The sequence below is a fragment of the Zootoca vivipara genome, chromosome 6, assembly GCF_963506605.1.
Source record: "Zootoca vivipara chromosome 6, rZooViv1.1, whole genome shotgun sequence".
NCBI classification, from domain to species: Eukaryota; Metazoa; Chordata; class Lepidosauria; order Squamata; family Lacertidae; genus Zootoca; species Zootoca vivipara.
In genome coordinates, this window is record NC_083281.1 from 55,782,944 (window position 1) to 55,810,328 (window position 27,385).

General features: G+C 41.7%; 1 protein-coding gene across 7 annotated transcripts; it reads left to right on the forward strand.

The window, feature by feature from the left end:
• Nucleotides 1-11,078: 11,078 nt before the first annotated feature.
• PDP2 (pyruvate dehydrogenase phosphatase catalytic subunit 2) lies at nt 11,079-23,033 on the forward strand. Of its 7 annotated transcripts, none has more exons than XM_060275970.1 (4): nt 11,079-11,452; nt 14,496-14,559; nt 16,176-16,241; nt 17,007-23,033. In XM_060275970.1, exon 4 carries the CDS (start codon nt 17,050-17,052, stop codon nt 18,655-18,657), a length of 1,608 nt encoding a protein of 535 aa, XP_060131953.1. In that variant the 5' UTR covers nt 11,079-11,452; nt 14,496-14,559; nt 16,176-16,241; nt 17,007-17,049; the 3' UTR covers nt 18,658-23,033. The 7 variants fall into 7 exon arrangements, with proteins under 7 accessions (XP_060131953.1, XP_034976262.2, XP_060131954.1 ...); XM_035120371.2 differs by having other exon boundaries at nt 14,499-14,559; XM_060275971.1 differs by lacking the exon at nt 11,079-11,452 and adding an exon at nt 11,531-11,666.
• The last annotated feature ends 4,352 nt before the right edge of the window (nt 23,034-27,385 follow it).

A 27,385-nucleotide genomic window follows, 5' to 3' on the forward strand; every position in this document is an offset into this window, starting at 1 on the left:
TTCAAGGTGTTCCGTTGTGCATGGTTTGATCATGCTGGCCACCAGGGCAGTCTCAAGCAGGTCGCGCGCCCTGGTGCTGAGGGGTGGAGATCGCTCCGGCGCCCCCGCCCTCGCAGGGCGCAGGATGGTTTCCGTGCGGCTTTGCCGCACGGCGCCCTGCCTGCCGGCCCAGCACCCTGACACACCGCACCACCGGGGATCTACCTAGAGCCGGCCCTGCTGGCCACATGACCCAGAAAGCGGTCTGTGGACAAACTCTGGCTCCCTCTGCCTGAAGCGAGATGAGCGCTGCACCCCATAGTCACCTATGACTGGACTTAACCGTCCAGGAGTCATTTACAGTACCTTTACCTTTACTGCCTGCAGTATGGTATAGAAATGTGGCAATAAATGACTGCTGGAAACTGTTCCTCCTGTTTAAAATTAAATTTAAGATTTAAATTTAACATTTATCCTGCACAAAACGTATGCAGAGGTTAGACTACGTCAAAGCTATATTGAACATTTGTGATTATTTGTTTGGGGGAGGTTATACAAACCTGTCTAATTTGCACTGTCTGAAATAATACACAAATGAAAACACAGCCATCCTTCAAATCTTGCACTTCTTTGGGTTTTACAATGCAGTTCTCCAACCAAAATATTTATACAAAAATGTGAATGTTAGAGTAAAGTGTGTGTGTGCGCGCACTCACACACACAAATTCTTTATTGAAATTCATTGTCATTACAAATTTAACTTCACACATAAACATACATACAAGAAAATATTCTTAAAGTAATTTAACATAAAAATGTTAATTTAACCTTCTAATTCCGCTTAGATATCTGTTAAGCTAAAATCATATAATATTACATAAAATAAAGTAAAAACAACAAACTAAAGTAAAATAAATATGGACTTCACTGCATATATCGGTGAAAATAAAGTGCATTCTTTTAGCAAAAACTGCACAAAAGATATGTATATTGGGATAAATGCATACTGAAAGTCTGATGAATTTTCATGGGGACATTAAAAAAATATTGCAAATGTGGAAATGAGGAGAACTGAACTGAAGATTGCAAAAATGAGAAGCGGAGATAAACCAAAATGGACAGACTTGCCCATTCTTAATTCTGATTTGCATTCAGAGTTTTTATATACATGTTTGAGTTCACCATTTCTTCCTTCCACACTTTTCAGTGCATTCCTACATCACTCGCATAACCGAAAAAAAAAAAATCTGGTTTTTGTTTTTTTGTTGTTTGTTTGTTAATTGCGCAAACCTAAATCTACTCTGTGTGCATAAATCCTTTCTGCAAAATATTGACAGGCTGGAGGCTGCATGTGTCAATATAGCTGTTGGCTGGCCAGATGCCAAAGAGGGCAGGGCCCCTGCACTTTCAGCAGCTGTGTAGAAATTTGTACCTGTGTAGCTTGTCATGTAAGCTGCACCCATTGAAATTTCCCCTCCTCCACAGCTGTTAAAAGTGCATGAGCTCTGTGTCCTCTGTGGCTTCTGCTTGCCTCCAAAGTAGCAGTAATTGAGGCTGCAATCCTATACACATTTAGTTAGAAGTAAATTCCATTGAACTCACTGGGATTTACTTATGAGAAGACATGTATAAGATTGCATTTTTAGAGTTGCATCTCTCCCCCAACCCCTGGAACAGCCTTTGAAATTGTTAAACGAGAAAGTTAGGGTGTGTGGCTTAGGGTGGAATAGAGTGTAACTAGTTTTGTCCTGGGCAGAAATATTTTAATGGATCGGTTCTTTCAATGGCAGCATACTCCCTGTCCTCTTTTTTTAATGCATAGTTTGATATTTTTCAAAACAACTGTACAAATAATGCAGATGGCATGTTTATATTTTTATTGAGGGTAATGTGGGAATATAGTTATTTGCAAAAGGTACGGTAAGTACAAACAGATCCTTATGAAATAATGATAAAAGTTAAAGGACCCCTGACAGCTAAGTCCAATCGCAGACGACTCTGGGATTGCAGCGCTCATTTCGCTTTACAGGCTGAGGGAACCGGCGTTTGTCCAGTTTTTCTGTGTCATGTGGCCACTATGACTAAGCCGCTTCTGGTGCAATGGAACACCGAAACCAGAGCATCACACGGAAATGCCGTTTACCTTCCTGCTGTAGCCTATTTATCTGCATGCACTTTGAAGTGCTTTCAAACTTCTAGGTTGGCAGGAGCTGGGACTGAGCAACGGGAGCTCACCCCATTGTGGGGATTCGAACTGCTGACCTTCTGATCAGTAAGCCCAAGAGGCTCAGTGGTTTAGACCACAGCGCCACCCGCGTCCCTTGAAATAATGATGGTTGAGTAAAAACATCAACCATTTTTCTTATCTAGCAGAATGTTTTTACATTGGGCTTGGTGGATATCTTCTTTTATGAACTACACAAACCCCCTGCCACAAAGGTTTATTTACTACAGTATTGCCATTAGCTCCTGTATTGCCTTTTGTGTTTTCCCAAATATAATTTATTACATATTTATGGAAACGGGAAGGGGCCTTTTTGGATGAGTAAGTTGTTTATTTCCAACAAGCTTCTGGCTGTCTGCTGTTTCATTTACCTTGCTCAATTTGTAGTTGAAAAGACATGGCCCTAATGAGAAATCAGTAAGTTATCTGTGTGTTTCCTGAATGCTGAGTTTACTTTTAGAGGAAGATTGTATTGTCTGTGCAGAACCCCTGCAGGTGATATTAGACTTTGCTCATAACCCAGGATTAGTGTGCTGATCTTTATATTAAGAAGTTAGAATATTTATTCATCCCTTTCAGGATATGTCTAAGATAACAACCAGCACCAGGGTCAATATAGTTCATTGAAGGGTATATTTTATATCAGGTTATACCCCTTGGTGGGGCCCCTGGCAGCTTAGCCCTCCGAGGCCTGGGGGAAGTATACCCGGCCTCGTGCCTCCTGCTCTTCACGGTCCTGGTTTAAAGTCAGATCATTGCCTTTACCAAATTTACCACCCTGCTCCCTATTTAAATATGAGTGTCTAAAAATCGTGACTATGCAGGAAAACATGTGCCCAACTTCAGTGGAATGAACATCAGGTCTCTGAAGATGTCAGCATTTCTGTGCACTATGGACCGTGTCAGTACAAAATTCATCTTCAGTGTCAATTATGGGTATTTTTATGTAACTCAAGGTGGACCAGGAGAAGACTGCAGGTGCTATTGCCAGTTTGGTGCAGTTTAGGGCTGCCATAAGTCCAGATTTTCCAAGATTTCCAAGGTGGAATTGATGTCTGAGGGGAATTTCTGAAAGGCAGCGCTTTGTCCTGGATCTTAGGCGAGGTTTTTACCTTTTGAAAAAACGGCAACCCTAGTTGTGCTTGGAAAGTTTGTCTTAAAAAGGGATTTGTTCCAGTTCCAATACCTTTCTCATGAGGTCAACCTGGCAAGGCTTGCTGGGGCAGGTTGTTGAAGAAACAAAAGACGATAATGGCCTGGTTTGTTTGATAATGGCAAGCCATGACAGTGCAGCCTCTGTAGCTTTTGGGGCAGGATTACTGTTGGCCTGATGTAAACAATAGAGAAATGTGCCTTTTGCAGTGAGCTTGAGAAAAGGAGGTTGCCAGGGTGATGGCGGGCAGGGGCACGATACTGGAAGCTGAAGGGGAGGAGTTGTTTGCTGCAAGTGCTCCTGGGAAGGAGGGAGAGAAGAACTTCATTTGGGGACTGAAGGGCAGCAGCCATGCTGGCTGGCTGGAGCAGGCTGTTACGGAGAGACACTTAGGATGGCTCTGAATCCAATGCTGAGCTGCTAGGAAGGACAAGTCCTTCAGGATGTGAATACTGTACTCTGCAATCCATCTAGGTGCAGGTTGTATATATGTGAACAGGTCATATATCATAAAAACACTGCAGTCTTTGTTTTGCCTCATTGCCCCCAAAGGGAACACAGACCCCGGCAAGCGTGCCTGATACCCTTGGAATCTCGCACTGCTGATGGAGACAGGGTGGCGAGTAATTGCTCCATTTTAACCTCCGTGCGCAGACAGCCCTGAAATCTCTCCTCCAGCTACCTTTCCCCTCCAGTTCCTACCTACAAATCTTTTTTGGAATGATGTGTGCTTTTTATAGAATTGCCCTGCTATTAATTGAGGTTAATCACAGAGACTTACCTATTTTCAGACAGTTCACTGGCAGTAAACTATTTAAGGGAGTAATCTGGATTAACAACATAATATGAATGAACACTTTTGTGGAATCAGTTAGGTAATAGCCTGGCAGGTAAGAGTATGAGCTGTGAGCCAGGAAGCTTTTGCTTCAAAATTTCGCTTTAGTCATGAATTACTAGGCAGATATAATGAAGTCACTATTTCTCAGGTTCAACCCCTTATCTTCAATATGGAGATAATAAGGCCTGCTCCGCAAGGGTGTTATAATAAGGGTTACTAAATACGTGTTTGCATTGCATTCAGGAGTAATACCTGTGGCTCTCCAGATGTTGCTGAACTACAACTCCCATAACTTATTTATTTATTTCTTTTTAATTGTACTGCAATTTCATTTAAAAATATCAAAGTAATTTACAACCACTATATCTATACAATAAAAATCACATAAAGTGTGAAACTCACATTATGATCAGGTATTACAGATGATGTTTTCATTATTGATTAAGTTAGCTATATTCCGGGTTGCAGCCTTGGTTGAGAATTCATTGGTCAGTAAACTTTTGCTCACTTCATGCTGATAGAAATCTGGTTGTACATAGGCACAAATGATTTCAGTATGGAAAGCAGGGAGATGACATATACGATAGTGGAGAAAGTGAACTGAGGGATTTTCTGTCTCCCCCCCCCCCCCTAAGACTGACTGGGTTTATACAGAGAAATTGGCAAGAGAAAGTACTTCTTCACACAACACCTAATTAACTTGGGGGATTTTTGCAGCCACAGGATGTGGTCAAGTGGCTTAGAAGGCTTAGACAAATTCATGGAGGATAGAGCAATCAGTGGTTATTTTCCACAATAGCTAAATGGAAATATCCCAAAGTAGCAAAGGTTACTGGGGGAGGGCGAGGATGTAGGAGAGCTTTGGCTTCCTCACCCTGCTTATGGTGCTTCCTAGAGGCACCTGATCAGTCACTGTTAGAACAGGATGCTGGACAGAGACTTTGTACATCATCATCATTGTTGTTGTTGTTTAGTCGTTTAGTCGTGTCCGACTCTTTGTGACCCCATGGACCATAGCACGCCAGGCACTCCTGTCTTTCACTGCCTCCCGCAGTTTGGTCAAACTCATGTTCGTAGCTTCGAGAACACTGTCCAACCATCTTGTCCTCTGACGTCCCCTTCTCCTAGTGCCCTCAATCTTTCCCAACATCAGGGTCTTTTCCAAGGATTCTTCTCTTCTCATGAGGTGGCCAAAGTATTGGAGCCTCAGCTTCACGATCTGTCCTTCCAGGGAGCACTCAGGGCTGATTTCCTTAAGAATGGATAGGTTTGATCTTCTTGCAGTCCATGGGACTCTCAAGAGTCTCCTCCAGCACCACAATTCAAAAGCATCAATTCTTCGGCGATCAGCCTTCTTTATGGTCCAGCTCTCACTTCCATACATCACTACTGGGAAAACCATAGCTTTAACTATACGGACCTTTGTCGGCAAGGTGATGTCTCTGCTTTTTAAGATGCTGTCTAGGTTTGTCATTGCTTTTCTCCCAAGAAGCAGGCGTCTTTTAATTTCGTGACTGCTGTCACCATCTGCAGTGATCAAGGAGCCCAAGAAGGTGAAATCTCTCCTGCCTCCATTTCTTCCCCTTCTATTTGCCAGGAGGTGATGGGACCAGTGGCCATGATCTTGGTTTTTTTATGTTGAGCTTCAGACCATATTTTGCGCTCTCCTCTTTCACCCTCATTAAAAGGTTCTTTAATTCCTCCTCGCTTTCTGCCATCAAGGTTGTGTCATCTGCATATCTGAGGTTGTTGATATTTCTTCCGGCAATCTTAATTCCGTCTTGGGATTCATCTAGTCCAGCCTTTCGCATGATGAATTCTGCATATAAGTTAAATAAGCAGGGAGACAATATACAACCTTGTCGTACTCCTTTCCCAATTTTGAACCACTCAGTTGTTCCATATCCAGTTCTAACTGTAGCTTCTTGTCCCACATAGAGATTTCTCAGGAGACAGATGAGGTGATCAGGCACTCCCATTTCTTTAAGAACTTGCCATAGTTTGCTGTGGTCGACACAGTCAAAGGCTTTTGCATAGTCAATGAAGCAGAAGTAGACGTTTTTCTGGAACTCTCTAGCTTTCTCCATAATCCAGCACATGTTTGCTATTTGGTCTCTGGTTCCTCTGCCCTTTCGAAATCCAGCTTGCACTTCTGGGAGTTCTCGGTCCACATACTGCTTAAGCCTGCCTTGTAGAATTTTAAGCATAACCTTGCTAGCGTGTGAAATGAGCGCAATTGTGTGGTAGTTGGAGCATTCTTTGGCACTGCCCTTCTTTGGAATTGGGATGTAGACTGATCTTCTCCAATCCTCTGGCCATTGCTGAGTTTTCCAAACTTGCTGGCATATTGGGTGTAGCACCTTAACAGCATCATCTTTTAAAATTTTAAATAGTTCAGCTGGAATATCATCACTTCCACTGGCCTTGTTATTAGCAGTGCTTTCTAAGGCCCATTTGACTTCACTCTCCAAGATGTCTGGCTCAAGGTCAGCAACCACACTACCTGGGGTGTACGAGACCTCCATATCTTTCTGGTATAATTCCTCTGTGTATTCTTGCCACCTCTTCTTGATGTCTTCTGCTTCTGTTAGGTCCTTACCACTTTTGTCCTTGATTATGGTAATCTTTGTACGAAATGTTCCTTTCATGTCTCCAATTTTCTTGAACAGATCTCTGGTTTTCCAAGAGAAAAACCAGAGATCATCATCATTAGTCACAATTTATTCTTTTAGCAATCATCAGTTCTCAACAAAACTAAATTTAAAAAATCACCTCATATCATGTTATGCAAATAAATGTAAATTAACATAAAACTGAAATATTTATTCTAAAAAATTCAAAACCTACATGAATTTGCTTTTACAGGACATACTTCCTTGTATAAAAGCTAGCCAGTTTTCCTAGAATGTGTTTCTGTATCCACTTGCCAGTTTTGCTCTGAAACAATGTTATTTTTGCCATTATAGCCAAATCCCAAACATTGTTAGGCCATTCTTCCCAGTGAGGGAGTAATGTAACTTTCCAGTTTTGTTCCAATAGCATCCTTGCTGTTAATAAATAGGAAATTTTCTTTTTAAAAAAAGAAAAGAAAAAGGAAAATGACATAAAGTTCAGCAATATCAATACAGGATCTAAGAGTATTTCATATATCAATATTTTTGTCATCAATCTAGTAATCACCTTCCAATATCTTTCTGCATAACTACATGGCCACCACATATGTCCCATTCTCTGTTTTGCACCCCCAACATATTGTTCGGAGTTTGGTGGAGGTTGAAGAAAACTGGTCAGGCAAGTTTCTTTGAAGACAAAGACCAGCTGGCCACTTTAGTGCCTGGATGAGAACTTCAAAGGGATGAGTTGGGTTACGATTAGCTGTATCTACATGAGATCGAAACAAAATTTAAAAAATCCTTCCCGTAGCACCTTAGAGACCAACTAAGTTTGTCATTGGCATGAGCTTTCGTGTGCATGCACACTTCTTCAGATGCAGATTTTTTTAAAAAAAATATTCAACTACGTCAGACCAACACGGTTACCTACCCGTAACTACATGAGATCATAACTGTTGTTACTTAAAGTTTTCAGCAGTGGTCCCTCACTTGTGGAATGCTCTCCCCAGGGAGACACACCTGGCACCATCTTTTGTTAAAGGCACCAAAGACCTTTCTCTTTGCCAAGGCTTTCATTCCTTAGGGTTTAGTGGGATGGGATCTGTCATCTACTGGTATCTGCATAAATGTGTTTTTTAGCCCTTTATGAATTATGTTGGTTTTTAATGTAAGTTGTCTTGAGTCACTTTTGTGAGAAAAGTTTTTAACAAATATAAACACCACCACCACCACCATCAAGTGTTTGCCAATAAGAGGGCAACATATTCATGCTCGTCACCAGACATTCAGCATTATCTGAGATCAATCTGTGGGTAAAAAAGACTTCCAGTAGGTCTGTTCTCCAGGTGACTTTCACACAGTACACTTTGTTCATATCTATTGTCTGTCTGCTTGGGGCAAACAGTTATTGGAATGATACAGGTCAACGGGCAGGCACTGTGTGGAAGAACTTTTCATTGGAGCTGGAGATTTTACAGTGATATTTGGATATGTTTCTGCCTTATGCACCTTTAAAAGAAATGAAGGTTGTTTAAGGTAGTTGTTCCTATCTGTGCTGTGGCTTTATGTGACAATCTCATGCTGTACTTCTTAAAGGAATGAATATAGGAAGCAGCCTAATACTCAATTGGAACATTTGATCCATCTTGCTCAGTAATAGCAGTGGGAATCCAGGGTTTCAGGCAGGTGTCTGTTCAACCTGTCACAGAGCGAATCACTTTTGGAAACTGAGGTTATTAGGCTGTGTTATCGGAAGTGTTATAATTGTGTGTGTCTTGATCTCATGCTGGATCAGCACAGCAGTATTTCTGGAAATAAACACAAACTGGACTGCAGTCAGCGCTAATGAATTTCTCTGCACAAGAAAAGAAAGAAAAAACTACTTTGTACTTTTTGACTGATTAAAATTTTAATGTAATTGTATCTTACATCAAAAGTGGTTTGTTAAATGACAAATGGAAGAAAACTGAGTGCATTGAAAACGTCCTCTTAACTAAACATTCTAATATGCAATAACAACAAAGTGTTATGTTTGGCATAAGCTTTTGTGGATGAGAGTCTACTTCATAAGTTGCGTGATCCTAATATGCAGCTATTACAACAACAGTATTTTATTATCTGGTGATCTGTTGCTCATACATTATTCGTTGTATGCAACTCTGAGTAGACCCATTGAAATTAATACACATGACTAACTTAGGTCAATTCATTTCTTTGGGTCTACTTTGAGTAGAACTTAGTTGGAATGACCCCAGTTAGCTTTGATGTGGCTCGTGAGTGTCCATTTCAATTTCCAGGCAGTTCCATGTTGCACTGCAAAGAGAAGGTTAAAGAAATATATAAAATGCACAGGCCAGAAGCAAACAGGACCATAGTACAGGATCAATGCTGTTCTACTAGTTGGATTTATATGCTTTTATAATTTTATTATAAAAAGTAAACTATTCTCAAATGGATAATATAAGATATTTTATCTGTTATCTTTACAAATAGTAAATAGACTTGGCCAGGAAGTGTTCCTGTCCTTGAGGAATGAGCTGAACACTTACTGGTAACTGTCATCACCAACATTTTATATATGTAGACAGCTAGTTACTGTTTAACTCTGTAGTATCTTATGTTTGCTTCTGATTACCAATACTGTGATGTAAGTTCATCACAAGAACTTCAGCCCTGGCTACGTGCAGTAACTACCACTTGCAACCCCAGCCCTTTTACTATCTAAACCTGATTATTGTTTAGCAACTCATGTTGTGCGGGGTAGGAGTGAAAACACCTTTCCATATGGTTGCACCACATTGTCAGCTTTTAAGCAGCTACTGTATGACTACCACTCATCACTGAATACACTCACAGAGGATGTAGAATATGGGGGTAGGAGCTTCATGCTGCAATGATATCTCTTTATAAAAAACTAAAATTAAAATGCAAACACTTATAGTTAAAACAAAAACAAATAAGCAAGAAGGGTAAACCAAAGATTACTATACTATCAATATAAGGTTTACCCTTATATTGTGTACTGGTGACATCTTTAAGTTAACTTAAAGGGTAAAAAGTCACGAGGTCGAATTTTTTCTTTATGCTAAATTTTATGCAAAAAGGCACCACAGACATTTATAAATGTTGGATGTCATGGAAATAAACCATGTTGCAATTTGCAATATTTGCAACTGCCGTCTGTAATAAAGTTCAGGCTGGGGTTTTCCCATCATAACCACCAACATCCTTTTCCTCTCCCTTCTTCCTCCCTGCCTTTACTGAACTTTTGAATTTCATGTCCATTTGACCTGTTTATCTTTACTCCACCAGCACCCATTCTTTCTGAGGATAATACTTCACTATGTGTCAGAAAGTATATATGCCATACAAAATTTGTTATGTATTTATTACACTTAAAGCCCACCCTTCCTTCAAGGAGCTCAGGGGTCCATTAGTGGTTCTTCCCTTCATTTCTCCTTACAGCAACCCTGTGAAGTAGGCCAGAAGCAAAGATAAAGAAACGTATCCAATGGCTGGGTGGGGATTTGAACCCCTCTCTCCCAATCTTCTCTAACCACATCACCATAGCTGCCAAGTTATCCCTTTTTTAAAGGGATTTCCCCTTTTGCTGAATAGGCTTCCTCACGAGAAAAGGGAAAACTTGGCAGCTATGCATCACGTTGCCTTAGTTAGTTTTTAAGCTGCCACAGAATACTCATAGCTTATCCAGCCTGAAGAAAAGCTCTGGTGAGTTTGAAAGTTTACTCTCTCCGTTGTGACCTTTGAGGTAACAGCCAGAAAGAGGCCTTGACACTGCAATCTTTAAGGTTAAGGCTTTCCTGTGTGCTCTGACATTTTAATGGCGTTGCATTTGTCTTCTGTTTGATGTTTGGTTTTTAGCCACTGACTTTTGGGGTTTTTATTTAACCATTTAGTGTTTTGCTTTTACAGTATTGCATTTTCTTATTACTGCACACAACAGAAGTCACACATCTACCGTAGTTCAGCATCCTGTTATCGCAAACGGCCACCTTGATGCCTCCCTGGGAAGCCCACTAGCAAGTAGGTCCTGGGCTCAACGGCATTTTTCAGCACCTCTGATGAGGAGAGGGCAGATCAGAGCCACCAGAGGTTTAGTAGCCTAATGGGGTCTGGTTTGGATGAAGGGTAGCTCAGACATGTCAATAAAAAGTATCATTAGAGTCCCCCTAATGGGAGATAAGGCGGCCAACGTCCTAAGCACAACTTTCCTTGCCCTCCTCTTTGCTCCCGAGTCCTAATGTTATCATTAAGCCTCTTAAAGGGAGAAAAGCAGGCCGTTCTTTGGCAAGGCGGAACAGAACATCCGCTAAAACAGGCCGGGCGAGAAGCAGGCAACAGGCCGCTTGTGACCCGTATCCTTCACAGCCGGGGGAGGGAAGCTGGGCGGACGCCAAGCCCCTGGGGCAGAGTCGCTCAAGGCCGAGGTGAGGCGAGGACGGCGGAGGCAGCAGCAACGTCAAGGCAGAGAGGAGGACCTAGCCGCGCTGCAGACGCCGGGCGGCGGATCACCTAGCGGCAACCAGGCGAACAAGGCACGGCGACGGCCTGGGGGCGGGAAAGGCGTGGGGCGACCATGGACTGACGGCGGCGGCCCCGATTCCTGCCTCTGCCAAGCCAAGCGGGTAAGGGGTGCTTGGTGTCCTGTGGGAATGGAGGAAGGAGACGAGCTGGGTTAGACTGCGGGAGGAGGAGGGGCCGAGCCTCCAGCGTCGGAAGCAGCGGTCGCCTTTACCTACACGATTTCCTGCTGCGAGGAGGCTCCGTTGAGGAAGGTCGCTGGGGCTTACTTCGGAGCAGACGGGCGTCGGGTGGTAGGAGATAAGCCCGCAGTCCTAGGTATAATAAGCACACGGCCACAGCCACACCCTTCAAGGGGGCTCCCTTCCGAGGAGAAGTAGAAATGGCTAGGATTGTGCAGGGCTGGTAACAACGCGGTTTGTCCTACTCCAAAGGAAGCCCCGTTGAAGCATGGGCTTACAACCGGTGCCACTGCGCAAAACCTCCCAAAAGCCAGCTGTGTTTACTCCCGAGTAAGCGTGCCTAAGACTCGCCCCCCCCCCCTGCCATAGCTGTCAACCCTCCCTTTTTTGTGGGAAACTTCCTTATTCCAAGGCGCAGCTGTCAGCCTTCCCTTTTTTTTGCTGGAAATTCCCTTATTCCAGCTTCGTTTCCCGCTGCTATCCTGGATTGTTAGATATACCGTAGACTGTCCCCGGGACAGGTGAGGCTGCTGCTGATCCCTTTATTTTCAAATCCGAAAGTTGACAGCCATGCTCCTTGCCCCAGCCGTGGAAGGGGAAACTGCACATGTTTTAAAGGCTGCGATCCGGTGGACGCTTAAGCCAAGAATGGGATCTGTTCCTTAACTTCACGCGTTCTCCTTCTAAAGGCATTCTGGGAGCAGGTTCCCGCGCCGTGCGCTTATTCCGCCCGCGCGCCCCGCTTTTCAGCAGACCAGCATGGCTGGGCAGGGACAGTCCGCTCCGAACACGCGCCGCTTGGCTCCGCCATAGTCTCCTCACGCCCCTCTCTGCAGCCAATCGCTGAGCGTCCTGGGGGAGGAGCCGAGCTGTTCCTCCCTAAAGTCGTCAGCCTGGCTTTAGTGTGTTACGGGCTGAATTGTCCTGCTTGTTCTCCGTGTAACGGAAGGGGAGAGCTGCCAAGTGGCTAGGACTCGGAGGGGGGAAACTCCAAAGCAAAATGAAGTCTATTGGCGCGGCTCGGTCTTGTCTCTGTCAGAGGTTTCACTGATGTGTAAGAAGTCAGCAGGTAAAACAAAACGCTATTTATTTGCAATTCTTATCCGTGATACATTTCAGGATCTGATTTTCTAACTTTGCCACCTGTTAATTACTGCCGTAGATCAAACGACTGTAAAAGGAACCGTTTTGAAAGCTGGCAACTCGATTCCAAAACTTTCCAAAATTTTATAGAATGTCAAGCCGTATTCTTAGGAGCTCTCTTAACATTTGATTTCCCCCGTTTTAATTTGACTAAAAACACAGTTCCGGCAAAGAAGCAAAGAGAAATTCTGGAATTCTCAGGAGCCAAAGTTTTGGGGTGATCTTCTATATACTGTCGCTGTACTTCTCCCAGCTCCGGCCCGCTTAGCAGTGGATTTAGGAAATGTTCATTTATTCTGTTTTCAGGTTTTAATCTTAATGGAGGGACAATGTGTGCTTTATTTGTTTGGACTAGTATAAAGGTGAATATATAAAGCTGCTATCCTAACCTGGGAGAAAACCCAACTGGATTCAATAGGACTTTATTTTGAGTAGCCACAATTAGGATTGTGCTGCAAGTGTGTAATCTTGTCATGGGGGAATGGCTGCTCTGTCCTTGCTTAATTTGTTCCTCCTTCATTTTCTTTTTTTAAAAAAACTTTGGTTGGATTTTATTTTATTTTTTACTTTTTGAACTTGCTGATAGCTCTTTGGCAACATGAGGAAAAAGTAAACAGACGCCATTGCACTTAAACTACAACCAAGAAGAGAACCACTTTGATCAAGTTCAAATGTAATATTTACTTTGGCTGATCTATTATGCAAACAAGGTGAAGTTTATGGTGAAAATAGCAGTATTTTGGCAACGTGCAATGTTGTTGTAACTGGTCTTGATATTAAATAAATTTGCAGCATAATCCCATTAATGTTTATGCAGAAGTAAGCCCTATTAAATTCAATGGTAAGTGTGGATAGGATTGAAATCTTAGATGCTGTTCATTTTTGGAGTATTAGCATCGAGGGTATTTGATTTATTGGGAATCCAAGAGGACTTAGTGTGCTAATCTTCCCTTCTCCCCTTGTTAGGGGTGGAGAGACACAGATCAGGGAAGGTTGATGGTAGCATAGCATAGGTGGTTGTCAGACTGCCCCCCCCCCCACTGCACCATGAGCTCTGAAACTGTAGCTCTACAGAGGAGTGAAGTTTCAGAGGTGACTGTGTAATTAAGCCCCATTCTGAACAGTGCAGCAGGGGAAATGGGACTACAGTACTATATCTCTTTCTTCATGCTGTTTTGGATGGTTCCTTTTCTGTTGTTGAAGATTGGGTAGGGGGTAGAATTCTCCTCTAGGGCCAATTTCTGCTTCCACCCCTATTGCCTTCATTAAACAAAATTGGTCTCTCCATGGGTTTAGTAGTTTACTCCTCTCACATTTTCATTGTCAAAACTTTTATCTTCTAACATTCTTACAGGAAAGCTTTTAAATATTTTCAGTGTTTGAACTTCTTCCCCCAGCAAGCTTTCAGAAATATTTATCCCAGATGGTATCTGTCTCTGATTTGAATTGAATTTCTTTATGTGCTGTTGTTGCTTTACGTTGTTTTTATATTTATTTATTTATTATATTGTTTAAAACTGTTTTTATATATGTAACTGTTTTATATAGGCGTATCACTTTGGGATGCCTCATAAGTGAAGTAAAAATAACCTGTCTCGCTCTCCTCCCCCTTGTTACAAAGTAATATTTTTATGCATACCTGGGGAGTTGACTGCCAATGCAGAAATCCTTAGCTTGCAGGTAGCTTCGTTTAACTGATATACTCATTGGCATGGGACCACCAAGTTTGCTGTTAGAGGGAATAAAAGCTTCTGTTCTGAAAGCAGTTATAAATTATTTTGCATCCTTCTTTCTTAATCCCCCTATTTATTTTTATTTTCAGCAGGTTTAGAAGCAGGACGTTACTTATGCTCAGAAATATAGCTGAGACATGTATTATTAACAAGGTAAATAAATGCCAGATGTTTTGTATCTCCATTCTCTTTGGTTATATAAACAGAAGGAATCCATATTGATTGTAGGTGGGAGAAAGGGAAAGTGACAGAAGGAATAAGGAAGTGGGAAAATAGTAAAAAAAAACAAACCACAACCACACATCTTGAAAATACACAGGAAAGTAAAGTAATACACATGGTTTGTAGGTCCAAGCTGGAAATCCTACTTCCTACAGAATGATCATTGTCTCATGTTACATCCAACCCGGTCAAAGGAACCTTGTGTTATATATTCACAAATGTAATATATTATGAGCTAAAATAAAAAAAATTCCTTCAGTAGCACCTTAAAGACCAACTAAGTTTTTATTTTGGTATGAGCTTTCGTGTGCATGCACACTTCTTCAGATACAGTGAAATGGAAGTTTCCAGGCACTTATGTAGAGAAGGGGTGGGGAGGGGTGGGGATGGGGAGGGGGGATCACTCAGAAGGGTGGTGGAAATGGGTGATTGACTGACTGATAGCTGTTGATGACCGCAAACGACTGCAAATGGTTTTGCATGAAAAAGCAAGGGTTGAGATGGCTGAAGATCGCTTATCATGTATAATGAGATAAGAACCCGATATCTCTGTTCAAACCAGGTCCCTCCATGGTTTTGAGCTTGGTGATAAGTTGCAATTCAGCAACTTCTCTTTCCAGTCTATTTCTGAAATTCTTTTGTAGTAAGACAGCTACTTTGAGATCTTGTATAGAATGTCCTGGGAGATTGAAGTGTTCTCCTACTGGTTTTTCTGTCTTCTGGTTCCTGATGTCAGATTTATGTCCATTTATCCTTTGGCGTAGGGTTTGGCCAAACCCTACAGGCCAAACCCTACGCCAAAGGATAAATGGACATAAATCTGACATCAGGAACCAGAAGACAGAAAAACCAGTAGGAGAACACTTCAATCTCCCAGGACATTCTATACAAGATCTCAAAGTAGCTGTCTTACTACAAAAGAATTTCAGAAATAGACTGGAAAGAGAAGTTGCTGAATTGCAACTTATCACCAAGCTCAAAACCATGGAGGGACCTGGTTTGAACAGAGATATCGGGTTCTTATCTCATTATACATGATAAGCGATCTTCAGCCATCTCAACCCTTGCTTTTTCATGCAAAACCATTTGCAGTCGTTTGCGGTCATCAACAGCTATCAGTCAGTCAATCACCCATTTCCACCACCCTTCTGAGTGATCCCCCCTCCCCATCCCCACCCCTCCCCACCCCTTCTCTACATAAGTGCCTGGAAACTTCCATTTCACTGTATCTGAAGAAGTGTGCATGCACACGAAAGCTCATACCAAAATAAAAACTTAGTTGGTCTTTAAGGTGCTACTGAAGGAATTTTTTTATTTTACTTCGATCCAGACCAACACGGCTACCTACCTGTAACCATATTATGAGCTGTTGATGAGGCATTTATCTGACACATGTAATAGTTCAGGGGCTGCAAACCTTCCTGTGCTTGGCTAACAAATTACTTTGAAGGCGTATTAAAGAGAAAAATGTGATTGGTAAAGGGAGTGCAGGATTTAATGTTTCGATTCTGATTATGTTATATCTATCTATCTTCTTTATTTCACAGTTCTTTAAAAAAGACCATTCTTGGGAAATGCCCAGCTGTTACCCAGGATAGGACAGTCTCTCCATTGTAAGTGCATATCTGTTAAATATTTTATTAAATCATACATGTAGAAGTTTTCTGTCCTGAGACTACCCTTTTACAAGCAATAGGACCCCAAAGTCTTTAGCTTTACATTTGTAGCCTGCAAAGCCCAACTCCGTTTCAACAACTGTGTATGCTGATCACCAGAAGTTTAATGAAACTCTTTTTCTTTTCTTTTTTGCTGAATACATGATAGTATAGACATGGAGTCACCGGGCACCTTATGTAGTCCTTCATACGTAGTTGATAGACTGTGTTTGGCAGAGGTGTGTCTGGCACCTTAACTGTACAACTTCCAGTGACTGCTGAATACACACCTCTTTACCCTGACTTTTGACACTTGAGGTGTATATTTTTAGGAACCACTTCATTTTGGTGATTGTAAGTTGCTTTAAACTATTTTTGATATTGTGTTTTAATGTCGTAACCTGTTCCGGGGCCTTAGAGTGAAGGGCAGGTAATTATTAATAATAACAAAGTGTCATGAGCTATGTAGGCTTGCTTAAACTCTTAGGATTGGAAGGACAATAAAACCTTATTTGATTATTTTTTCATGTCAAGAGAGAGCAGAGAGGGGAGGGAAATAACAAGCCAGTTTCTGACGCTTCTGTTCTGAGTACAGCCAGACATGTAACTACAACTGCATTCTAGATTTATAAAGCAAAACTCTTGGTATAAATCACAGCATGGATGTTAACATGAAGCATTGTTGCCTTAAAAAAAAATTAATAGCTTTATTTTTACCTGTAGGCTTTTCAAATTGTCCTGCTTTAAAGCAGAACCAGTTCTTAAGATGTCCAGCACTATGACCTCCTGGAGTATAATCTCGGCAAGAAACATTATCTCCACTTTGCATGGAAAAAGACGTTTGTATTCCAGGTGCTTTTCAAGCCAGAACAAAGTAGCATGGAGGCGTTTGCTTGCCAAAGACTCCATTTCTTCTTTCCTGTCAAGTTGCAGTTGTGGCGTGGACAGCGCTGTGAGAAAAGCTTTCAGGCACACCTCCACAGAAGAAGAAGACTTCTCCTTCCACCTGACACCATCACAGATAAATGAAATCATAAGGGCTAATGAGTTGTCTTATACAGTACCTGAATTTGATGGGAAAAACCCGAGTTCAGTGTTGAAATTTGAGAGTAACCACTTGGCTGCCAACGCCCCGAGTGAAGACCGTAGAAGTGCAGCTACATGTTTGCAGACCAGAGGGATGATGTTTGGAGTTTTTGATGGCCATGCAGGCTATGCTTGTGCACAGTCGGTCAGTGAGAGGCTGTTTTTTTACATTGCTGTTTCTCTTCTGTCTCAACAAACACTGCAAGAAATCGAGTCTGCCATGGAGTCCATGAAACCAGTTCTGCCTATTCTGCAGTGGCACAAACATCCCAACGACAGGTTCTTTCATGAGGTCGCCCCAATGTATTTGGAGCAGCTCAGAGTTTATTGGCAAGACTTGCTGAACCTGGACATGGAGCCATGCCTTACTAAGAAGGATGCGTTGATCTATGCATTTAAAAGGCTGGATTCAGATTTCTCTTTGGAAGTCCAGGCTCCCACAGAAAATGAATTGGCAAGGAACATAGCTCTTCAGGTGGCTTTCTCGGGCGCAACAGCATGTGTGGCTCACATTGACAGTGTTAATTTGCATGTTGCAAATACTGGTGACTGTAGAGCAGTTCTAGGGGTTCAAAATAAAGATGGGATGTGGTCCGCCCTCCCTCTTACTCAAGACCACAATGCCTTTAACAAATTGGAAGCTTTAAGGTTAAAAAGTGAGCACCCAGCCTCTGAAGAGGACACTCTCATTGTGAACAACAGGTTGCTGGGAGTTCTTATGCCCTCCAGAGCTTTTGGAGATGTCAGATTTAAGTGGAGCCAGGAACTTCAGCAGAGTGTGCTAGGAAATGGTTGCAACACGGAGGCTTTGAACATTTATGAGTATGCACCGCCAAACTATCATACACCTCCTTATTTAACTGCAGAACCTGAAGTCACGTACCACAAAATAAGAAAGCAGGATAAATTTTTAGTGATTGCTTCAGATGGGCTGTGGGACATGTTGAGTAATGAAGAGGTGGTCAAGCTTGTTGCCACGCATCTGCTTGAAGACAATGCCCAGAAAACACCACTTGCTTTTAAGAAACCAGCCAACCTAGGTTACATGCAAAACTTCCTTCTTCAGAGGAAGGGCGGGCACATCCGCTCCTATGACCATAACGTGGCTACCCACCTCATCCGAAATGCCATTGGCAATAATGAATATGGAGAGATTGATCCAGAGAGGCTTGTGGCAATGCTGACTCTTCCTGATGATGTAGCACGGCTCTACAGGGATGACATCACAGTTACTGTGATATATTTTAATTCGGATATAATTGAAAGTTACTACAGAGATAACGAATAATGGACTTGTCTTTATGAGCCGTACATGTTCTATGGACCACTAGGGATTAAAAAAAAATTAAATCCCTAGCAATACCATTGTGCAGAAACTCTTGTCTTCAGAAGTCTTATAATGGCTCTTTTAATGAAGAATTCATGTAAAAATTCTAATAGCCTGCTTTGATTAAAACAGCTATCCCCAACTATCTAGACGTTTTGGAACTACCAACTTCCATCATCCTCAGCCGGCAAAGACCTGCTGGATGGGGCTGATTTGAATTATAGTCCAGGTGGGGGGAACAGGTGGGTTAAAGCAATGCAAAATTATTTATTTAGTAGAACAAAGATTGTAAGACATCCTGGGCGGAAGGGGCATCCTTGTGCCAAGGTGGATGAGAGTGAAATATGCTGCTTGTTAATCAAAGCCATAAACTCAAGTGGCTGAATATCATTGCCATTGAAATTCATGGCAAATTTCTCTGTGAATTGAGAGAACTTGCGCTGAACAATATTAGAAAAATACGCTAGAATGGTGGCCAGCACTTTTCCTTTGAAGGCCAAGTTGCAAGATAGCCATGAATGCAAATACTGTATGGCAGGTGAGGAGGGGCTTGGTATAGGTGTGCCCCCAGGACTGAGTGTTTCCAAGGGAAAGTCTGCTAGGTACTATTCTGGTACAAGATGTGTTGAAATGCATAGCAGCTGAACAAAAGGGGCACATATTAGAAAACTGTCTCAGGAAATCGTGCACAATATTTCACTGAGACTCACTTCCAAACTAGCATGATAAATTCTTTGCATTTATTCCTGCAGGGAATATTTGTTTCACAAAGCAGTGCAGCCATTTAAAATTAAATGTCAGTTTGACTGGCTCTCCTACTCAGCTTCCTGCAGTGCCCTATTTAAAATCTGAAAACTAGCTTTCTTCTTGTTCTGACTGTGAGATTGTTTATGCACTAGACTAATTGCTGCTTGAACACATTTATACTGCACTACAGGGATTCAGATCACTTGCTGACTACTGCTGCTGCTGCTGCCATAGTACCAATTGTATCTATGCCTCAGAGCTTCTCAAGCCTATAGAAATGTTGTCCTTTTAAAAATACCTCAGAAGCAATTACTACTTTTAGTTATGTTGCACCCTTGCAAAGCATATGGCCGAATACTTCTAGTTTTCAGAAAGTATCCTTTCTAATACCTTTTAACATGTCTGGGCATCTGGATCTGCTATCGGGGCAACTCATGTCTTTTGAAATAAATCATTGCCAGTGGAAGCTAGCTATTTTTGGCTCGTTGGGAAATGTATTCTTTTAATAGCTTAAAAAGATCTTTTTTGTTTTCGTTTTAAGAAAAGATGGCTGAAGTTTTGTTTGTAGGCTATATGGAAATGCTGTCCTGAATCTGCACACAGTGCTAGTTGTTTCATGCATATTGAATCTTCGTGAAAAATGCTTCCTAAAGAGCCTTTATTTAGTGTTCTGTATAGTTTGAATCCTGCTTTCAGATTAGACCTTACCTAACCAACTGCTCACTTGAAATCCAATTCATAGTTAACAGTTGCAACCTTCTTTCAAAACCATCAGATAAAGCCACATTTAATACACTTCAGTCTATCACTTAAACTTGAATACAATGCCTTTGTACTGGGCAATGAAGAATCACACAGGTGGAATTTTCCACTCTCTGAGTCAAAATTGGGACTTAACGGTGTTTGGAGGCCACATCCTACAGTACAAATTTCAGGAGTAAAGCCCAATGAATTAAAATCTTAAATGTCATGTTCTGTACAAAGAAATGTGGGCAGGTTGGGGGAATGGCATGAGGTACAATTCATGAGTTAGTTTTTGATGTGGATTAGAAATAAGTTTTGTCTCTTTCCAAGTGATATAACTTGAGACTTGCAGGAATGCCTTAACTGAAAGCAGAAGAAAGTGAGTAAGAAGAGAACTAGGAAAGAAGGAAGTGGGCATCATTCACAACATGTATTCATTTCTGTAGAATTTTAACACTTCTTATTTTGGAATCAATTTCTAAAAAGTATATTATAATTCAAAAGTTTGCTTTTTTTCTGCCTGCACTTTAAAACCAAACTACTGTACCTGGTTTTGCACACAGGAAAGGCTTAAATCATAAAATATTGCTGGATCTGAATGCATGTCTAGGCATTATTTAGCAATGGACCTGAGAATTGTGTAAGATCTCCGTCAAATGTGAGGAGAGATATCCTTTAAGTAGATGCAGATTCTAGCTTCAAGTACAATCTCTAATACCTCATTAGAAGGGTTTTCTTATCATTTTAGTCAATTGTGCATAAGTAAGATAGTTACGAATGAGGCTTTTTCATGTCCGCTTCAAAAGAAATGGTGTGTGTTACTTAAACACACTAACCTTTTTAAAAAAAATGTTAAGAAAGATTGTGTTGAACTGTACTTGTTAACTGGCAATTACTGTTTAAAGGTAAAGGGGCCCCTGACCATCAGGTCCAGTTGTGTCCAACTCTGGGGTTGCGGCGCTCATCTCGCTCTATAGGCCGAGGGAGCCGGCGTTTGTCCGCAGACAGCTTCCGGGTCATGTGGCCAGCATGACAAAGCTGCTTCTGGCGAACCAGAGCAGCACACGGAAACGGCGTTTACCTTCCCACCGGAGCGGTCCCTATTTATCTACTTGCACTTTGATGTGCTTTCGAACTGCTAGGTGGGCAGGAGCTGGGACCGAGCAACGGGAGCTCACCCCGTTGCAGGGATTCAAACCGCCAACCTTCTGATCAGCAAGCCCTAGACTCTGTGGCTTAACCCACAGCACCACCTGGGTTTACTGTTTAAGAGACTACATTTGTGGGTTTTTCCCTGTAAAAACAGACTTAGCATGTATTTAATTTAGAGTGTTTTAATTCAGAGTGTGAAAATTAATATTTAGAAAGTGTTTAACATATATGCAAATTATGCAGTTGGCTGTACATTCTACTCTTTCTGTAGCTGCAGCAATACAGTTGTTTGCCATTAACTACCGGTACTATGCTTCTGAGGCAACTTCTGAATTTCCTCAGGCTGCTGTTGCTTTTCAGGAGCATGTGACTTACAGCTTTCCCAAGTGTCAATATGATACTTCATTCCAAGCTTTTGTTTCTGATCTAAGCACAACTCCTTGCTGGCTTACCCTCCTGGTATATCTGACCCACTGAATCAGTTCAAAGCACCTCTGCTAAATAAATGTGTGTTTCTGTTCAATCAGTTTGGATCATGTCTGGTCCCACCTGAAGTCCTTTGCCTGTTATTTGATTCTCTGCCTGTTATTTCTTTTTCACTTGCCCATAACTCTGTCACTGACAATATGACAATATCCTACCCATTAAATTTCCTTGCTTGCTCCATCTATTCTGTAATAGCTCCTCTGTGATCAAGCCCCTGTCCTTCTTGCGCTCCTGTTTCTGTGACTTCTGTCATGCTATCACCTTCAACAGTATAAAACAATGTCTTGATTCACACCTAATGCTAAACCATGGTTTATTAAGCTAGAGTTCATTAAAACATGGCTTAGCACAGGCATCCCCAAACTGTGGTCCTCCAGATGTTTTGTCCTACAACTCCCATGATCCCTAGTTAACAGGACCAGTGGTCAGGGATGATGGGAATTGTAGTCCAAAACATCTGGAGGGCCGAAGTTTGGGGATGCCTGGTCAGCAGCTTAACTATGGTGTTTCTACTACCAACAAACTACAATCTTAAACCATGCTTTATTGTTGGCTTATGAACCTTGCTTTGTTTTAACTATGGCTTTCCATTCCACAACAGCCTTAACTATGGGTTTGTTTGACCACCATACACCCCCAAACGCTAGTCAAACTACAAAGGCACAAGGCAAGAGCAACACTGGAGAAACAAACCACAGTTTCTTTGATCATGTGTGGGACAAACCATTGTAAACTTGCAGTTTGTGCAACAAACCATGGCTTAAACTAATTATGGCTTAGTGTTATGTGTTAACCAGGCCAATGACCTCCTTGTTTGACAAGCCTACTTCCTGTCTCCTGAAACCTTCTTCAAAACTCGTTTTAACAAACAATTTTAAAAAAACCCATAAGCCCAGTGGTCTGTTCCATCAATTGTTTTCTTGGGTTTTTCCCAGCCCTCTTTTGAGAGCACTTTTAACAGAAGAGATGCTGGGGATTGAACCCAAAACCTTACACATGCAAAGCATGTACTGTACCACTGAGCTATGAACTTTTCACCTCTGTTGTCTTGCTCTTCCCCAACTCATTTACTGCTTTTCTTGGTCTGTTCGTGATCTTTTCTCCATTTCTGTATACTGTGGTGTCTGTTGCACAGTATAATTCTATGCAAGGACTGTCATTTTTGTGCTGTATACACCTAATATTTAGTAATGCAAGCAGATATAGCAGGCATCGCCAAACGGCGGCCCTCCAGATGTTTTGGCCTACAACTCCCATGATCCCTAGCTAACAGTACCAGTGGCGGGGAAGATGGGAATTGTAGTCCAAAACATCTGGAGGGCCGAAGTTTGGGGATGCCTGAGATATAGCATAAGAAAATAAGAACAGCCCTGCTGCATCAAACCAAAGGCCCATCTAGCACAAACAGGGTCCAACCAGGTACTTCTGGGAAGTTTGCAAACAAGAAGAGTGCAATTGCCATCTCTTTGTGTTGTGCCTGGTATTCAGAGTCATGCTATGTCCGATATTGGAGATAATATACAGCCATTATAACCAGTAACCATGATAGCCTTGTCATCCATGAACCTGTCTAATTTAAAAAGCTGCCTTAAGTTGATGCTCATTGCAGCATCTTGCGGCATTGAATCCCAGAGTTTAACTATGTGCTATGGGAAGGAGAACTTTCTTTCGTTGGTCTCAAGTTTTCCAACATTCAGCTTCATTGGATGACACGAGGTTCTAACATTATGAGAGAAGGAGAAAAACTCCATTTTCCTTATACTGTTCATACTTTTAACACACCTCTGTCATGGCCTCATTCACCTTTTTTCTAAACTAAAAGCACCAGATGCCGTGACCTTTCCTCAGCTGCACATCGTACATTTAAAGCACCAGACTTGCCCCAAAGATCCCTGGGAACTGAAGTTTTTACCCCTTACAGAGCTTCAGTTCCTAGCACCCTTAACAAACAACAGTTTCCAGGATTCCTTGGGGGAAACCATGCACTTTATATGTTCTTTAAATGTATGGTGTGTACACAACCCTCATAAAGGAGTAGTTCCAGACCGCTGATAATTTTGTTTGTCCCTTTCTTTATGCTTTTCCCATTCTACAGTATCTTTTTTGAGATGCAGTAACTAAAACTGTCCATTGAATCCTAAGTGCAGTTGAACCCTAGATCTTTATAAAGGCATTGAGATAGCAGCAGTTTTATTTTCAATCCCTCAGAGGCAGGTTTAGAGGAGCGCAACTGGTTCAGTCGCACTGGGTGCAGAGCCTAGAGGGCGCTACAACTATTATTTAGAATGGAGTGTGAGAGGCAGGGGACAGATTTTGGCATTGCACAGGGTGCTGTAGAAATTTGTGACCCCAAGGTCCACCACTAAATTCCTTTCCTAATGATCCCTAGTGTAGAATTCAGTTCACCTTTTCTTAACACCTGCTGCATATTGGCTCAAATGTATTTATTGAGCTATGCATTAAAATGTTACAGTCGCTTTCCTTGTTAGTCACAACTGGTTCAGATGGTGACTAAGATGCATAACTCCAATTTTGCAGGGATCAGGAGTTGCACAATTAAGTGGCATTCGCACAAGAAATGTTTCCAGTATATTCTGCTCTCAGAATCCATTGTTGCTTAAAATCAACTAGGAGAAAAGGTTATATTATCAACAACATTATGTAGCAAAGAACAACAGTTCAAGTGCAGAAATCAACATTTATCAATTTGATTGCAATACTGCTAATGTGCCTATTGTAAGGGAAAATATATGTAAATTTCTATTTAAAAGTGTTGGGTATTATACTGGTAGTGTTAAGCTAAAATGTTAGTGCTCTGGTTTGCAAAGCTGAAGAGAAAATATGATTAAATGTGTATACTGTACTTAATATACATACTTTTCTAAATTGTAAATATTGTACATTTGGGAATAAAGGTATATAATTGGGACAGAATGTGTTAAGAAATGTATTTGACTACTTTGTTCAGTATTTTGTGCCTTATTCTGAAATGAAAATCAAGGTAATATACTTTCTAATTAATGGTTCTGAATTGAATAGATATGAATCATCTTCATAGCCTGCCTCATTTACAAACCACTTTTTTTAAAAAAAAATAATGTAACAGCTTGAAAGCCAAATTAGGTGGAGAATGAGATCTTTCGCCTTTCTTGAATTAGATTACCAGAGAGAGAGAGAGAGAGAGAGATTCTCAAGAGAGGATAAACACTCAAAACCACAATAAAAAAACAAAAGCAATCAAAAGAAGGGAACAACTAGTTGACACTATGCTACAACTCAGAATAGGAACAGCTAATGTCAAGGAGAGTGGAACTCGTTCTGTTCTTGGGATCCCAGTTTATATGCTTGCTTTGCACAACAAAGTCTGAATGTCATTGCAAAAGTACTGGCAACTATACTAGCCTCTTGAAAATTTTATCTACAGGTAAAATCAGTTTTCATCATGCAATGACTAAGGATGTGAACTCAAATGAACTGCAGGATCTTAAACCCCGGTGCTTGATCCTAACGGTACAAGCCCGGGCTGTGCTTTCTTGGCAGTTATTCAGCATTGCTTCACATGTTCCAGAATTCAGTTCTCTGATACTGAAAAGAGATTCTGGGGCTGTTGCGTGGTATAAGGCTGCTTTGGCCCCAGCTTTTCACACCTCCCTAACTGAGAGTTTGCTGCAGGAAAGCCCTGCATCCATAAACACATTTCAGTACACATATGCATGGGCATTTCAATGCAGCCCTGCTGCTCAATGTCACTATGTCATCCTATTGTGCTAAGGGAAGAGAGGCCATTTTGTTGTTGTTTGCATAACTTGCTAGTTGATGGTGGAGCTGAACCTACATGCTTAACCTGCATGGTGAGAGCAGAAACAAGCCATTTGTGCTGTCTGAATTTGGTAAGGCAGAGCTGGTTAATGAAATGCAGTAGGAAAAGGGTGAGAAAGGTGTTAGGAGCAGCTGGATCTGTGTGCAGCTGCCCCATGTGGTGCATCACTGAATTGCCAAATGTAGTTTCTCAGTAGTATTGGGAAAATCTTTTTTTCCAATTAAAACCAATTTTCCAATTAAAACCAATTATATCACATTCATTATTTCAAATTATACACATATATATCAATCAAACCGAATGTTATACCAAACCATCTAAAAAAATTTTTTGGGGGGTTCCCATGCTTCAAGAAATTGGCGATTCCTCGCAACCGTCCACTGCCGTCTTTTTTCTAAAATTCAAATCGTCTCTCCGGGTCCATAATAATCCAGATCTTTCCCTTACAGTCACATAGATGTTTTCCTCTTTCAACCGATTGTTTCCCAGCTGCTGAGATAATATCAAACAAGGTTTCACAAATGTTCTTTCTCCTGTGTGAGTTAATCAGTCCAGCCTCCCCCTAAATCTTCTTAGTCTGGAGCTCCCTGTTGCGTCGTCAACACGAAGCAGCGCCATCTTAAAAAACTCAAATCACTTTCGTTTTCTCTCATTACCATGTAGATTAACGATCTTTGTAAAATTTACAGCTTTTCCAGGCCGAAGATCCAGACATCACACCATGCATAGACTCTTGATAAATTAATGGATCTCCTTGCCCTATAGCTGAACTTAGCTTCAGGTCGCTGCTCCAATTCAAAGTGCGTCACAGCTCATAAATCCTCCGAACGCGTCCAGGCACTCCTCCCGTCCAACTAGAGGGGGGCTTTTCTCGTCGGCAACTCCTCATCTTTAAAAAATATGCTCAGTAACAACAGTTTATAAAGTTCAACTCACACAGTCTTTTGCTTCTCTTTCACTCCAAACAAGCCAGGACATCGCGTCTGGGAAGGTACGAAGTAACGCATATGAAAAAAAACAAAAAAAACTCACTTCCCTTATCGCTCCGTCCCCATCAATCCTTCTTCCAGATGAAATACAGCCTTTGACTCCTCACCCTCAGCAGCGTAAATTTCTCAGCAGTAAACAGCGCTTCTTCCCCTCCTTCTGAAGTATGTCCATAGATTTAAGCCTAATTATCTTCTTTAACCATGGAAATCCCCGCCATGCAGATTAGCGTCCGGGAGTCCCGGCCCTCGTAAGTGCTTCAGCCCAAGCTCCCCCCACTCCAAAAACAGTCGGAGTGGGTCTGGGGGCATCGCGGGCCAGCGGCCCCTCTCCGTAACCCCCGGAGAGGGTAGGGGGTTGCCATTTACTCCCCTAGCAACCGCCAAATTCCTTACGAAGGTCAGAGGGATGGAAAACAGGTCCGCCATTCCTGCAGGCGGGAACCGGAACCTAGTAGTATTGGGAAAATCTGTCATTTTCATATTCGCTTTTTCCTCCAGTCTTCAGTTCTCCACATTTCCACATCAGGTTGCAATTTTTTATATATATAAAAAAGTCCATATGCAAATTCATTTGTATTTGAGTGTGGAATACACATGTGAATGCAATTTGGTCTAACTAGGGTTGCCATATTTCAAAAAGTGAAAGTTGAGCTTTTTGGGGGGAAAGTTGAACACACGCTTTTGTACAGTATAATTTCCCCTAAAATAATGCATTTTTAAATGTTATTTTCACTCATACATGACACTTTAC

Coding starts and splice junctions, on each gene's coding strand:
- PDP2 (XM_060275970.1), top strand. CDS start 17,050: ATGTCCAGCACTATGACCTCCTGGAGTATAATCTCGGCAAGAAACATT.